Below are 16021 nucleotides of genomic sequence, written 5' to 3' on the forward strand. Positions count from 1 at the left end.
GGGTTTAATATTTTTCCTAGAACTTTTTTTTTTTTTTTTTTTTTTTTTGTATTTTTTTGGGGTGGAGAAAAAAAAAAAAAAAAAAAAAAAAAAAAAAAAAAAGGAAAAGTTTTCCTTTAGAGATTCCAAATGGATGTCAGGAGAGATTCACAACTGGTAGAATCTGGTCCTCAACCATCATTAAAAACACACAGAGGTGCATTCTCCGACCAGCAGCAGCTCTGGAAAGGATGCCCAGACCCTGTATGGGAGTGCTCATTCAGCTACAAACACGCTTTTCTCACACAGCTGCCACCCCCTCCCTGAGCCTCTGGGAGACTGACACCAGACCAAAACTCCTGACGGTGGCCAGACCGATTTGCTCCAGACACCAGGGGACATGCTTCCTTCAGGGTGCCTCAGAGCAGCTTAAAATCTGCCATGTGGGGACCGGAGAGCATGGTAAAGATGGTCCTGCAACTCTTCCTGCCTTTGACAGGACTATTTTTGCTGGACTGCCTGTTAACCAGGAGGATGGAAGGACTCGGAGCACAAAGGGCTCCATTTAATGCTCCCTCCTTGTATCTCCCCTATCAAACATGAGTACCAGCTCCAGTTCTCTTCTATCCAGATCTGTAATGACTGTGCTGTACTTGAGTATCTACCATAAAACAAGAATGTCCATAAAAGTTGGGTCTAGTAAGTCTGCTCTATGGTGCCATATTTGAGATATGGACAAACTGTAATGAGCTGCTGTGTCCATCAAGCAGTAGAACAGCACTGGAAATGAAAAATGTCATTACTTCATTGCCAAACATAAGGAGATGATGCTTATCAAAACACTAGATAAAATCCAGTGGAGTTCTGGATCTAAAGCACATTATTTGGAAAATTCTCCAATATAGATTCAACCTGAACTTCTTATTCCAGCAGAATCTGGACAGCAATTTGGGAGGCAAACTTTTTTCATACTCTGTCCTCACCGGCAACTGGGTAGATTTTTCTAACTTGCTAGGTATTTGGATGTACGTCCTTTTAATGCACAATATGTATGTTGGAGTGCTGAAGGCAGTCTTAACTAAATCAAACTCATAGAACTATTGGCTGCTTTCCAAATTTTGCATGTGAGATGCATGAGAAAAAAAAAGTGAATCATCAAGGTATCCTCCTAATCTTCAGGAACAGGATGAGGAAGTTGTTTGTAATTTTAATTGGCGAGGAACAGCAATTCGGTTTAGAGATAAAAAAGGCAGGAGTAATAATCTACTCTTGAACAGGGTGAGCTTCAGAAAACACATGAATGTGAGAGTGACTCCATCTATCCCAGTGTACTGCCTCTAGCCAGTGTCCTAAATAGGTGCCTTGGAAGAAGACGAAACAGGGCAAGCATATACAACCTTCCTCCATATACTCTTTGAGCACCGAGTCACTTAGGGTTCACAGAATCCCAAATAGTTTTTGTCTGTCTTCCCTTGAATGCAAATAACATCCCATGGCAAGGAGTTCCTTGGCAAAAGTTTCTGAATAAGCAGCTGTTTGTAAGGTAAAGTTCAGTCTTTCCAGACTCTGAACTGGACTGGCACCACTTATATTCATCTGTGTGTATGTCCAATGTTCATGAGCTCATGCCCACAACTGTGTATTTAAGCACAGATTTACTGAGCAGTCACTAACACGGCCTGGAGAGGGATGTTCTCTCCAGAAGTGACAGAGCAGTGGTCAGTGACTGCCAGGACACCTCTCCAAACTGCAGGGGCATCCACCTTTAATACTCACTTAATAAAACCCTTTAATACTTAAGACTTTAGAACGAAAGACCTCCAAGATTAATTTCTCAGAGAAATGCAATTGCTAATCCACATTGGACACTGTATCAGAGGATGCTGCAGAAACCACCCTGGAGCTGCAAATGTATGCTGGAAGGAATGAAAACGCAGACAAGAAATGTCTGTTGTCTGTACTACAATACAAAGTGACACACAGAACAAAGGCACTTAGCAATGTTATTTCAACTGGAAGGACAGTTTACATGATTTCTTCTTATTGTATGTTGGGAATAACATTGATTTTTATTTGTAGCCATTGCTATCGTATCACAAGTGTGTTAAAATGCATTTAATAAATGTGTTTAGTTACCATTAATAAATCTTACCTTTCAACACCGTTTAACTTCCATTTGTGTTTTCTTGACATCAGGAGCCCACCACCCCATGCTCCCTAGAAGGTAAGACACATTATCTTAGTAAGAGAACTCTGCGTTTCTCCACAATGACATCTGTGCCTTCACATCAGTTTGGGGCCCTTTCTTTTTTCCTGCTGATGTGACACATTCCAAAATGACCAGGCAGATGGGGCCTGAAGCATTAGCTGTGCTAACAATTTTCTTCCAAAAGCCTGGAAGCAGTGGTTTATAGCCCATGATCTGAGTGCCCACCCTCATCGTCTGCTAAGCCCTCCCTTGCCACCTCCTCTGACACTGACACGCTGGGCTGCCCCACGCTGCAATTAATGACCTGCAGAGCTGCTCCTGGGTAACCTGCCTTTTCTCTTTCAGTGACCAAGTGATGACAACAAACCAGACCACTCTGGTGAGTTTTCATCACATTCCAGACCACTACTGCTTGCCCCCTACTCACTTGCCTTCACTTACAGACATCTGGGCCAAGCAGGCACTTCATCTGGCTGAGAAGTAGGTTAAAGTAAATATGAATTCTTCCTCTGAATTGGACTGATTTTGACTGACACAGTAATCCAAAAGCAAGATACCCAGACCTACGGAAATTCAATTACTGAGCCTTTTCGGAGAAAGGATTTGCAAAAATGACACAAAAGCTATTCTAGGGCTGAAAGATGATCCTTCAGAAAGATTTATTGGCAAGAGCCCAGATAGAGCTAAGTAGCCAATCTGATAAATTTCTCTAGCATTTGCATTAACCTGCTCAGCAATTTACAGTGCTTTATTCCCAACAAATGTAGCATTTTCCTTATATATTTATTTTGCAGCTGCTGCAGAAACTGAGCCAGTGCTCAGTATGGTTCTTATGTATTTCTTGTACTAACAGCATTTAGAGATAAAGCTGAAGGCCAAAAGCACTCAAACTAGGTCATTTTAAGTGTCCCAGTTGCTAAAAGTACCACACAGTCACAGCTCCTAAAATGTCCCCCTGACCTGAGCCTTTCAAAGGGCTGGGAAGTCAGTGCTTAGATGTTGGACTTAATTACAGGAATCAAACACAATGAGTTTTGTACAAGATGACACGGTTCAAAATGAATAAATTAATGCTAATACACCTTGTAATCCAGGCCCCCCACAAAAGGTGATACTTACATCCACGTGCATCCAGATTTTGTACTTCTTGCAGATGTCTGCGATAGCTATCAGAGGATCAAACGCCCCGTACACTGTTGTCCCAGCTGTGGCACTCACCAGAAAAGGAACGAATCCCTGCAAGACAGCAGAGGCATTTGGCAAGGTCAGAGTGCTGCAGCCTCCTCAGCCCCAAATCCTCTTGTGCTGCCTCCACAGTGAGCCCACAAGTGTCTCCTAGAGGACATCCCTGCGACCTTACACTGATTTTCTGCAAGTTCAGACGCGGGTGATGTTATTCTTTCTACCTTAAGGTGGCAGCAAACTTCCAAACCAGCATCCTCCATTTATCAGGATGCATGAGGCAGGTAAGGGATCAAAAGAACAATTCTGGTCCACGCCACCTGCCTGAAACAAAAAGGTCTGATCTTCACGATGTCGCATAAAAAAAAACCCATTCAGGCACCACAGTGCAAGAATTATGGAATCACGAAATTCTCAGAGTTGGAAGGGACCTCTAGAGATCATCTAGTCCAACTCCCCTGCCAAAGCAGGGTTGCCCAGAGCACATCACTCAGGAGCATCCAGGCAGGTCTTGAAGATCTCCAGAGAAGGGGACTCCACACCCTCCCTGGGCAGCCTGTCCCAGGGCTCTGCCACCCTCACCGGAAAGAAGTTTTTCCTCGTATTTGAATGGAACTTCCTATGTTATCCACCTTGTGCCCATTGCCCCTCATCCTATCACTGGAAACCACTGAAAAGAGTCCAGCTCCATCATCCTTCAACCCACCCTTTAGATACTTGTAAACATAGATGAGGTCTCCCCTCAGCCACCTCTTCTCCAGTCTAAAGAGCCCCAGCTCTTTGAGCCTTTCCTCGTAAGGGAGATGCTCCAATTCCTTAATCATCTTACTTGCCCTACGCTGTACTCTCTCCAGTAGTTCCCTGTCTGTCTTGAACTGGGGAGCCCAGAACTGGAGGCAGTATTCCAGTTGTGGCCTCACCAGTGCAGAGAAAAGAAAGAGGTGGACTGTGCCCTGGGCTGTACTATAATCATCCATCGAGTGTCTGATTGTGTGGTGCCCCAGTCCTCGGTGGGAGCATCTTGTCTGGGGGTGTCTCCTGGGGGCAGTGCACAGGGGAGGTGTGGGACTCCCCTCCAGCCCTATCCCTCCTGCAGAGCAGGGAGACAGCAACCTCCATGGATGGATGCCAGGGACCACCTCTTGGCTTCCCTCTGCTAAATGCTGTGCCTCACAGAGGGGCACTCGCTGTCGTCATGCGGCTTTTGCACGATGGGGTCTTGGGTCTGCCATAATTAATAGCAGTGTTTAATTCTAAATTCATTTGTAGCTCTGTTGATTTCATAAGCAGTTCCCAGAGCAACAAAGGTAAACAGTAGCTATGTTTTTTGCACAACTGGGGTTTCAACTACCAAAAAGGTCTAAGCTTCCTTCTGCAACGGTCAGGAGGTTTGAGTGGCACTCTATTGTCATTTTGCCTTACTTTTTATCTACTGTATTGCTTTTCTTAGAAAAAGTGAGCTTTTAATGAAGATTTGTGTTATTAATGAGCTTTGAATGCTGTATGTCTAATGACTATTTACATAAATGTTGTTGAAGGCACAGGGCTGAGTTTCTTGCATACTTTAAATCTGATGTTTTAATTCTAGCTTCTGCTAATGAACACATACAAAAGCAGTGCATTTTTAAAGATGTATGGATTTTAGTTTATCTTCCATTGATTTGGTAAGTCTATGAGGAATATTTTAAATAAATTAAAATATATAAAAATTCCCCAAATGATTACTCTGTTTTTGTCAATATTCAGCTGAGAAACTGCACCATAGGCTGGTAATACAAGAAAGGAGGACGTTATGTAGAAAATACTTTAAAAAAAAGAAAAAAAAAGCCAAATAGCTCATGGAGATTATAAAGTAGCTCTAAACCTATTTTGGCAGCAACTCTTGCCTCACTAATTGCCAGTCTACGTTTTTGAGAAATAAATCAAAACTTAATGGGCAAGCCTGTATTGTTTTACCAAGGAAAGCAAGCCAACCAGCTGTATCATTCTGGGGGTGGTTTTTTTTTTTTTCTCTGTTTTGGAAGCAGAAAAGCTAGTAAACTTACTTTTTGTTTGGCTTCAAGAATTCTTCTTTCAAGGTCTGATGGGATCATTTTCCCTCTGGAGCAAAAAAGAGTTATGATGTCAGAAATTTGATCTTGAAATCAGCCTTTGCTGTTACTTCTTTCACAGGAAACCCAAGTAATGAACAAAGTTATTTTTTTGTCCAAGGCTTACTCAGCATTGAAGAGCACAAAAAGACTTTGACCATTAGTCTGAGTTTTTACCCTAAATATTTTGTCAACCAGTTTGCATCAATATGATAATGATAACTGAGAGAAGTTATCTCATGGCCACCCCCATTAAAGACTGATGCTGCTCCATGGAGCCTCCTGGTCCTGTTTGATGTTACAGCCCTGGGAATATGCTCCAGACTCCCTGAGGGAGGCTCAGCCCAGGGTCCCAAGCAGCTCACTGGGTGTCAAACCCCATGGTCCATTTTCAGCAGGCACAGAAAATGCCAGCTGAGCTGCGTGGCTTTCAGCAGCACGACTCAGCTCTGGTCTAAGCTATTGTCTCCGTGTTTCCATCTGAGGGATGAACTCATTTCACAGCAACTATTTCACGGTTTGGTGCATTACATGTTCGCATTTGCTTGAAGTGGGATACGAGAAGTGGTTACCAGTCTGGATTCATTAAATACACTGTCAGGCCCTTTGTATTGACTGTATATTGTGTTTGCAACGCCTGTAGTATGAACCTTTTGCCTGAGTTTCAGACTCAGTGTTATAAGGCTTGAAGGCTAATTTTTGAAATCCTGCAAATTAATTAGGCACAATATAAAACAGTGCTGATACTGAATATCGAGGTTAAGGTTTACTTTGCTTTAGCCACAAGCAAGACTACCTGAGACAGTATGCATAACAGCAATACAAACATGACAGCTCCCCACATCGCAGGAATAAAGCCTTCACTGGCTTTGAATGTTGTCCATTTAGATTAGTATTTTTTTTAAGACCTTCTCAGTTCTCCGTACAGTTGGACATATTTTTTCTTTCACTAAGCACTCACTTCCTGTTGCTGGAAAAAAGAACAACCTGTACTAAAGCTCAAAATAGTAGTTTCAGGGAAACAAATAAAACCATTAGTTTTAGTTTGGATTTTGCATATAAAGTGTTTTCATGGCATTTAGATGAACGTACATTAAAAAAAAAAGTAGTAACTTCTTGTAATAAGATACTGCTAGGCTTTTCAAGTTTTTATCCTTACACAGTTAACAATAAGACAGTCAGTATTTCAGCAGAAATGGGCTTGTACTGCTGAGTTTTTTCAAAATCTGTCCTGCATTTTACTTATTCAAAACACTAAAATAACTGAAAAGAAAAAGCTCTACTGAGTCTAAAAATTATCCCCGATTTTTCTTGCAGAAGTTCAAAATCTAAAGAGTATTCAACTCATTGTGAATTCTCAGCAGTTACATGTACGTGTTCAGAGAAGAGATGTAGTTGTCTTCTCTTCAAAAACTATTTCTTGGATCATTAGAGGAATAAAGAACAGAAAAGCATGCCAAAGAAAGGCAATGAGTTCTTCCTTCAAACACAGTACAGATGTTGGTCTTTTAAGAGTTTCTGATTTGTTGAGCTCGTGCACAGAAACACACACAAAGCTGGGCAGATCCCTTCACTGCAAACATTTTTTTCCAAGACAAGTGACTGTGCAGTCCTTGGCCATGTTGAGTGTGTGCAGGAATTCATGGCCAAGAGAGTGCAATCCCAACCTCCAGCAAGGACCAAGCAGCAGGCTGGCTTTCAGTATAGTCCAAACACATGCTGGAGCACACACCACCCTGCTCCAAATCTAGCAAACAAGCCATTGCTTACTTGCACAGCATCTTCATGTGCTACCACCTCTGATGACCTGCAACGTTTAAAATGCATTGCAAAACAACAGGCTTCTCCTTAGACAAATCTCACTTGGATAATGTGGTTACATGAGATGTGCTGGGCAGCATCAGAGGCAGGAGGGCTACTGGAGGAGGTGGAAGAGACTCAGCAGCAAAAGGACACTGAGGATGGAATGAGGGTTAGTGTCAGTCTTCTTGTATTACCCACATCTGTATGCAGTCTTCCCTGATGTGACACCAGACTGAAGTGTTACGACCCCAAATCTACAGGTAACACACTACTGCTACCAATATGTCTGTGTGGTAGTAAAAGAGGCAATGGAAATGTATGGTCATCCAGTCTCGAGCATGACCAACAACACGATTTTCTATAAGTTCTCCTGGCTTGAAATTCACCACACATTTCACAGTCCCATGATGCCGCAAAACCAGGCAAACTTGGCAGGCATGGGTCAGGGTGGGGAAGAGAGGAGCCACCAAGAAGTGTGTTCGGCCATGCTGGAAACATCAAAAACACCTTGTGGTGCTCCCTCATACTCTCACAGGTCCACATCTTCACAAAGGGTCCTCTCCACCACACCAGCCCACCTCCTGTGCAAACATTATGCTTTGTCCTGGTGGCATCTGCTGGGATTTGGTGAGACATGCAGTAATCCTGCTGTTCACTTCAGGGTGGGTAGGGTAAGCATTGTGGTCTTCATGTTTCCATGCTGCATTTGCCCAAGAAGAAAGGAAGACATGACTTCATTGATCCACATCTGTCTTTAGTGAATAGAAACAACTGGAAGCTTAATTTGATGTGTGTTGGTTGTGTTGATGTTGTCATTAATTCCCCTTCAAAGAGTGCTTAGTCTTTTGTTAATAAAGAGAAAATAAGTCCATAAGTCAATATGCAGGCACCATGATTAGCACAGTAAATTGCTTAGTTGGTGCTCTTCTTTTAATGTGGGAGCAGATTATTTTGATAGCAGTAAAACCTTCCATTTATGCTACAGCCATAAATAATTCCATACCTTATAACAATCTCATATTTGGGACTCATAGTAAGAGCATTTTCGGTCAAAAAGATTCCCCGTAGAATCAATAAGGACTGTTCTATTAATTTTTGTCCCATAAAAAGTTTTTTTTCTCCTAAAATTTAAAATCTTCATCAGAACATGTTGATTTTGTTAATATATCTTTCTTTTTCTCCAAATTGGTTTTCACAGAGAATCAAAATCTTTTAGCTGGGCAAGTTGAACAATGTTATCTACTGCTGGTTTTGTGGTGCCTATGGGACTTGTAGGTTAGGTGTCTGCTGTGCTCCTCCTTTCCATGGGCCATCTCCCTCCTTGGCCTATGCTGCCCATGATGCTGCCAAGACCCTTCTCTGCACACCCCATTGCAAGAGTGTCCCCATCAAGGCCACTGTGGGAATGTAGACAATATGAGAAGGATGGTGGGGGCATAAAGTAACAGAATTACATTAGCAAATATGCCTCAATATTTTATTCTTTTAAATGGCCCACTTCAGCTCATTTTAATGGATCAAACTGTGAGAGTATTGAAATGTTCCATTTTGATCAGCACAAGCTTCTTCTCTCATTTCTTAGCAGAACACAGAAAGAATGATTATTAGGTCAATAGTTTGTTTCACTTCAGGATGAAAGAAGAATAATTATTAGAAAACCCTGAGGAAGGGAACTTTAAGACCTTTTATGAGCTCCAAAAACTGACTCGTAAAGAAGCTACTGACAGAGCCAGTTCCTCAAGTGGGATACATTAATGTAAAGTTGCTGGAAATGAGAGCACTACGATGAATTACACCAACTGTTGACTGCATCCTATATGCTCTCTCTGAGCTGAGCCCCTGATGATCCTCTTTATGTACCAATAAAAAGAGCTGTATTTGGCATCTTTACTTACCTTTCATCACATCTAATCAGAATCACACTATCTGTACCAATACCCAAGGCTGCAGCTCCTTTCTTCACAGAAAAGTGACTCTGAAAAAATACATTTATTATTATTTCTTATCCAATGTAATATAAAACACTACTCTCTTGCAAGCTCTTCAGCAAGTAGTCCCACATAGGCAGTAATTCTATTCACAGACTTTTTGGAAACTGATCACTGTAATTTGAGGCTGCATATCAGGTCACTATAGGCAGTTAGAGAAACAATTACCCTAATCTGGATTTACTCCTGAATCATTAAATACACAACCGTGGCTGATGATGGACCCAAATTTTGTCCTTGATGTATACCTGCAGCTTCTATTGCTTGTACGGATTTAGCTATGAACTTGATTTACTGAAACAAAAAATTCTCCCCTAGAGAATTCATTTAGTTTGTGGCATCCAGAGTGATGTACTTCTGCTATGTAACTTCTGGGCAAATAATATACTGAGAGAAATCAGGATAGGAAGCCTAATTGTGATCTCATGCCAGTGAAAGCTGTTAATAACTCCCAGTAATAAATATTACTGCAGTTTAAAATCAAAACTGGGCTATTAGTAAGACTAGTAGTTAATCTGTGTGTACAGAATAAAATGTGGAAGTCATATACTGGAGAGCAAGTCAGCCTCATTTTCTCTAGCTCATAGGACTTAACTCCTGAGCCAGTGTTGGTTTATAATTCTAATTTAAATCCTAGTGATTATGATAATAAAATAGTTTTATATCAAATAATACCACCAAGAATCTGATTTTGTATTAACTCAAACCCAGCTATAACAGTATTGCCCAAAGTAATTTTAACTACAGATTATTAAACTTTAAAAAAACAGAAATTCTTTATGTATACCACAGTACCATTAGCTTAGGATGTAACACTATAAAAAAGATTGAGAAAATTCAAATCTAACAGGGTTTTTCAGGTGTCCATGACGTTAAAGAAGAAAGGAAGATTCTGCAGAAGACCACAGAGCAGAGAAGTGAACACTACTGCTTTGTCAGGGGGGTGTTTGGCTTCAGTTGTTAAAGAAGAAAGGAAGACGTTCAGTCTGCAGAAGACCACAGAGCAGAGAAGTGAACACTACTGCTTTGTCAGGGGGGTGTTTGGCTTCAGTGGTAGTGCAGGCAGCAGAGAGCTGTAGGGAAAGTGGTGGACATGATGGCTACACACGTCTGCTCCACTTAAAGGCCACAAAGTCAGTGGGATTTCACTGCACACTAAAGGGCTCTGTACAGGATGACCACTTTAAGAAATGAAAATCAATTCTAAACCAACTTTATGAAAGAGAGAAAAAGAAGAGTAGAACTGCAACACGTACGTTCAACTTAACAAGTGAAAAAAAAAGCACCTTGTGTTTTAAAAATTGCTCAGGGAGTAGTTTTCATTCAGTCCTGACTGCTGTGGTTAAGGCTGCACAAGCATTTCCACCCCAAAATCCTTTTTTCATATGGCTGTATCTCACCATTTTGGCTGAAATGCTTCAAGTTGACATTGACTTTTTCAATATTCAGACATTTTGAAGAAGTTCAGATTGCTCTTGAGCCATGATTCACTGATGGCACATGGACAATTTGAAAACACTTCAGGTAAATGGCATTTTTATACTACATATTGATTTTTTTTTAAGGCAGTGAGTTGATATAGTCTCCCCCCATGGGGCATGGCTGCAGTACTCCTGATTTTTTTTTAAGGCAGTGGGTTGATATAGCCTCCCCCCATGGGGCATGGCTGCAGTACTCCAACAAAGTGCATTGAGCAGCCAGTCACCCTGTTGCTAGACTTAAAATCAGCTTTCAAGGCCCTAGTACAGCAAACCACCCTAAGCCCCTGAACCAAGCACGTTCTGAAATGCAAACATGCATGTCAGACTGACTTTTGCACGAGTTGACGATCAAATGAAACATATACCCACGCGTTTAGAGGAGCAATGAAGAACTTGTGCCTGTACTTCTGTGTTTTGCTGAACTAGACTGGGTTCATTGCATCTACTCTAATCAGGCTTTAGGCATCAAATAAGCTCCCTCTGCATTCTGGAGGAAAACAGGCACCTCCAGGGAAGGATTTATCCAGTATGAGGGTTGCTGGTTTGGAGTGAGTGCCGAATAACATCAGGTGACATTTCCACCCCTTCCCTGCAGATCAAGCCCTGTGGTATCTGCTACCTCTGAATGGGAAGCGTACAGCACCCGCAGGCACCATTACTCTGGAAACTGGTAGACTGTTATTTTAACACACTGTTATTGTCCAGCTTGTTAAAACCACAGGCTAGTGGTATGCTCATATTCGACAGGGAGTTTGCCCTGCTGTTTTTCTAGCCAGAGTCACAAGGTACTAGGAAGTATTTACACATTGATCATCATGGGCCTACTCAGCATCATGCTGTCTTGGGTTGAGAGACACAGGACTAACTTTTCTTCTAATGCTGGGGAAAATTGCACTTTTAGAAGACTCTAGTATCTGAACTTGTGAAAATATTTACTTTATAGCCAGCTAGGCTCTGTGGGATTCAAGATCTTAAGTGTTTTCAAGCCTTGCCAGGTGCAGGGACAAGGAGGAGCAAGGCCTGGGTGTTTGACCCAGGCTGGCCAACAGGATTATTTCATACCATGAATGATACATTCAATATAAATTAGAAAAGTTTGCTGCGTAGCTCTCTCTCCCTTAATGCGACAGTCCAGACAACTCCTTGCCCCGGTGTCGGACCCCTGAGGCCTTCCCTTCTTCTTGAGGCCATTGCGCTGGCAGTGTCCGCCATTTGCTGTCCCTGCTGGGAGTGCACAGCTTCCTACTGATAGAATTGGCTGAGTATAATTCTTGTACATCTTATATCAGTATCGGGATTAATACTGGTTCTCTAGTATTATTGTTAATTATTTAGTCTTAGTCTATTAAATCTATTTATATTTCAACCCTTATGTTTCTTTGTGTTCCCTGATTCCCCTTTCTGGGTGGGGAGTTGTCATCAGGTGATAGAATAATTGTCTAAACGACAATAGATTGTTATGGGTTTTCTCAAACTATAACACACACTGATATTTTTCATGGCACGTTCTTTATTTCCTGAGACTGAATTTCTGAACAACTACATTTCCATGAGCTTCATCAGATTATCCAGTGCACTCTTCCCGAGTAAAAATGCACTATAGATTAAGACTTGGACTGTGTCACAAACCCCTATACATGGAAGATACTTTAGTCTCTTCCCAGCCTTGGGGGTTTCCCTCAGCCCCATGGTGCAGCAATGCAACATTATGAGAGCAAGGAGCAGAAGAGGCCATCAGGAGGCTTATAAAAATTCCCAAATTCAGGAAGGTATCTTTGAACTTTGCAAAAATTGAACCAAGGCTAGAATATTGCCAGCATAATGACAGTTCATTTATACGCTATGTGAAGCTAGAACTGAATGCACATACTTGAAAAAAAATCATTCTGTTTTTTATTCGCATGTTACACAAGCTGTTGTGCACATACTGGGTAGTGTAACATATAAATACTGGTAGAGATGTAGGAGGGAAGAGTCACAGATATACTTCACTGGGTTTTGAGCCAATGACATAACAATTATTAATATCGCTCCTTATTCTATACTAGTTAAAATAGATTTACTACTGCAATTCCTTTTTCTAATAGAAAATAGAACTATTCAAAGTGCCTTAAAAAAAGAAAATACAGATTTGAATGCTTTACTATGAGGAAGAAAATTAAGCCCATGTGCTCAAAGGCATCCACTGGAATATGGCCAAGCTCAGCTGCCTCATTGAGAAGTCTCATGGCACTGCTAAAACAGCATTGGGGGAAAAAAAATGAATGTAGTGCTGATAGCTTGGTTGCCTGAAGGCTTTTTACAGACGGAAGGGAATTCAGCAGTCAGGAACCAAAACAGGCTTAGGGATAAATTGGGAAGAAAGACTGAATTCTGTGCACAGAAGGGCAAATGCAATTACAATTTCTAAACAAACTTTGAATATGAAATTGCTCAATCTGTGTATACAGTCACAGATCTATGACTGCTGTTATGGTTTTGTGTCTCTGGGTAACATCAGAGGAATTACTAAACTGCCCGAAGGGCTCCGAAAGAGCCAGGATGAAAGTGAAAATGGAAAAAATACAGTTTCGAGAGCAAAGAAAACTTTCCTAATGATGATAAATATTAAACTTCATTTTAATATTCCTGGGATGGTACTGAAAATTTGGTTGCCTGTGTAATACAAAGGTAAATATAGAAAAATATAAAGGTCAAAGAGAAGGAATTGTAGAAATAAGCCTGGTTAGACAGAACTACTGACAGATTCAGCTGTGCTAACAGGGAAGAAGGACATGAATTGTGACCCCTTTTGGAATATGAGGGCTACAGACTGTTCAGCCATGCAAGGAAATGAGCTCGAACACCATCTTTGATGACACAGTCATGTAGGAGTTGCACAGATCTGAAGTCTTATGGTGGGAGAACCAGGGTCAAAAACGGAGAACAAGGCAGACTGCCTGATGCCAGTCCTCCAGGAAAAACCAGGCTAGGAGAAGCTGGCACATCCAAAGCTTCACCAATGTCCTCTGCTTGCCAGAGACAGGAGGACACGTGGTTGGGAGTGGGCTGTCACTGCGGCTTTCTCCCTCCCTTCCTTTGTGCTGCAAAAGGGTGCATGGAAGAGTACAAACACATCCCCAGTAGAGATGAACCTCAATCTGCCTCTAAGATCTGGTTAAAATTCAGTGGTGAAGAAGAGGGTATAGGATATTCATCAGTATTAACGACAAAGGCATATTATTGGCTAGGTAAAAAAATGGTGATTTTGATCTTCCCTTTGTCCAAATTTTCAAATGCTGTTAGGAATAAGATTGTTTGCCTGATAGCCAGTTTTTAATAGTTAGCTTTGTAAAGTAAAAACACACTGTCAATTTATTACAGGTGCAATAGTAAAGAGGTATTTTGGAAGAAGGAAGAATTAGATAATTAAAAATGTTATGATGCTGAAAAATACAGCATTGTTATCTTAAATGAACAGCGCTTCGGTCTACAGATGCTCCTATTTTTATAGCTTGCTAAATGAATTGCTTATACTGTGTCATGGCTGAAGCTGTCAGGAAGAACCATCCTCCTGCCATGAGCCCCAAAGGCCACGGCTGGTTTTTCAGATTGCAGTTGCTGCCTGCTCAAATAAATCCAGAGTGGCAGAAGCTTTGTGGAGGGAGCTCATCAGGAGCGAGTTCCCAAATGCTGTGCGAGCTGAGCCATCCGGCAGCTGAAACCTCTCCGAGACCTGCAGGTTTGGTTGCTGGCAGCCTGGTGCCCAGCAGACCTGGACCCCAGCCTCATCCATCAGCAGACACCAGCACAGGAGGTGGACATGCTTTCCTCTCCACCTCTCCTGGGCTTTAAACAATGTGGCATGCCTGGAGCTGTAGGCTGGGCTACTTCTCTCTTAATTTTAACCACCTAAGAATGTGTGGCTGGTCTAGGCTTGTTGTTTGGGCTTCCTCAATAGTGGGGAAGAAAGGATACTTCCAAAATTTGCCCCATTCCCGAAGTTTTGGCACTCATTTTAGACTAAGATAAGCTGTCTTCTGCAGATCCTGCTCTTTTTATTGGCTATAAAAAGTGTATAGACAAACTCAGATTAAATGTTTACACTTTAGGTGATTAAAGTTAATTGACATGAATCCTAGCTTTAACATCTAATTGTAAGCTATAGCTTTTCCTTCAATTATCCACAAAAGGAGTATACTGTGTCCCATCACATTTTTAAATACACTGTAATGATATATATGTTTGCTACTGTTTCCTTTAGCTGCTGCTATTCAGTTTGTTAATGTTGGGAGAGAAATGAATACATTAACATTTCTGCACAACATACTAATATTTCCATCTTTTGCGTTTTTTGAAAAATAGAACTTCATACTGCTTTTCTAAACCAGCAAGACTAACTTGCTTTTTTCCAGTATGAGTAGTTTTGCAGTATTAACTGTGGAAATTAACTGTGGATAAGAAATTTTGCACTGAGTTCAGGAGGATCCTATGGCAGTCTAGAAGTCACAAAATATTGACCACATGAAGGATTAGACATAAATGACAAATGTCTCCTTTGAGACAGGTTGCCCTAGAGCACTACTTTTTTCTGGAAAATGGTTTTACTTTGGTTTGAATGGTGTTACTTGAATTAAATTGTTCCTCAAGTAAGATCAAATTTTCACTGTTTCCTTGTGGCTTTAAATACCACCAAAAAATACTTTTCTAGTTATTACGCATTAGGCAATGCAAAGAAAGACCAATGTGTGAATCTATTAGTTTGATTTTTAGTTTCCTTAGGTGGAAACAGAACAACTTGCTACTTACTCTATACGCTCAGATGTTTAACTTACGGCTTTGTAATTCATGCTACCAAATGGAAAACATGATCTCCAGGCTCCTTGAGTCCTTCCCTGGAAGACCCACCAGAGAGGTCACCCCCTGGATGGCTTCTTGCAGGTGGCAGTCCTTCAAACTGTCTTGTAAGTCGCCTGGCCACAGGGCAATGCTATGTGCCATGGAAGAGGGGGAACTAGAGATCAGCTTTTCATTCAACACAGAAAACAGCCCAGAATCTTCTGTAGGCTGTGTGAAATGGAGGGCTATCAAGCTGTCTGTGTTGAGACAGAAGTCACTTTTTAATTTCCTTCCGCCTCAGCGCCAAGAACCTCCATATTAGGTTTCAGAAACTGGTCTGTCAAAAACTTTGCTAAAGCCACTCTTCTCCCACAGCTACCGCTGTAGTTTGCTGTATTCCCTGCAAGTAGTGGGGAAATCAGCATGCAAGAAGCTGAAGTGGTGATTGATGGCAAACTGCCTCTGATCTCG

The 16021-nt window shown here is 41.5% G+C and overlaps 1 protein-coding gene across 1 annotated transcript in view; it reads right to left on the reverse strand.

Moving 5' to 3' along the window:
* The window catches only part of GAD2 (glutamate decarboxylase 2), a 43158-nt gene that overhangs the window by 11259 nt on the left and 15878 nt on the right, over window positions 1-16021 (reverse strand). Inside the window, exons 8-11 of the mRNA XM_014946552.1 lie at window positions 9159-9238; window positions 5416-5470; window positions 3308-3424; window positions 2132-2196 (exon numbers count right to left, since the gene is read on the reverse strand). Of these exons, the coding sequence (XP_014802038.1) occupies window positions 2132-2196; window positions 3308-3424; window positions 5416-5470; window positions 9159-9238 (317 nt within the window). The remainder of the gene's footprint in view (window positions 1-2131; window positions 2197-3307; window positions 3425-5415; window positions 5471-9158; window positions 9239-16021) is intronic.

The sequence above is a fragment of the Calidris pugnax genome, unplaced genomic scaffold (genome assembly GCF_001431845.1).
Source record: "Calidris pugnax isolate Ruff unplaced genomic scaffold, ASM143184v1 scaffold19, whole genome shotgun sequence".
Lineage (NCBI taxonomy): Eukaryota > Metazoa > Chordata > Aves > Charadriiformes > Scolopacidae > Calidris > Calidris pugnax.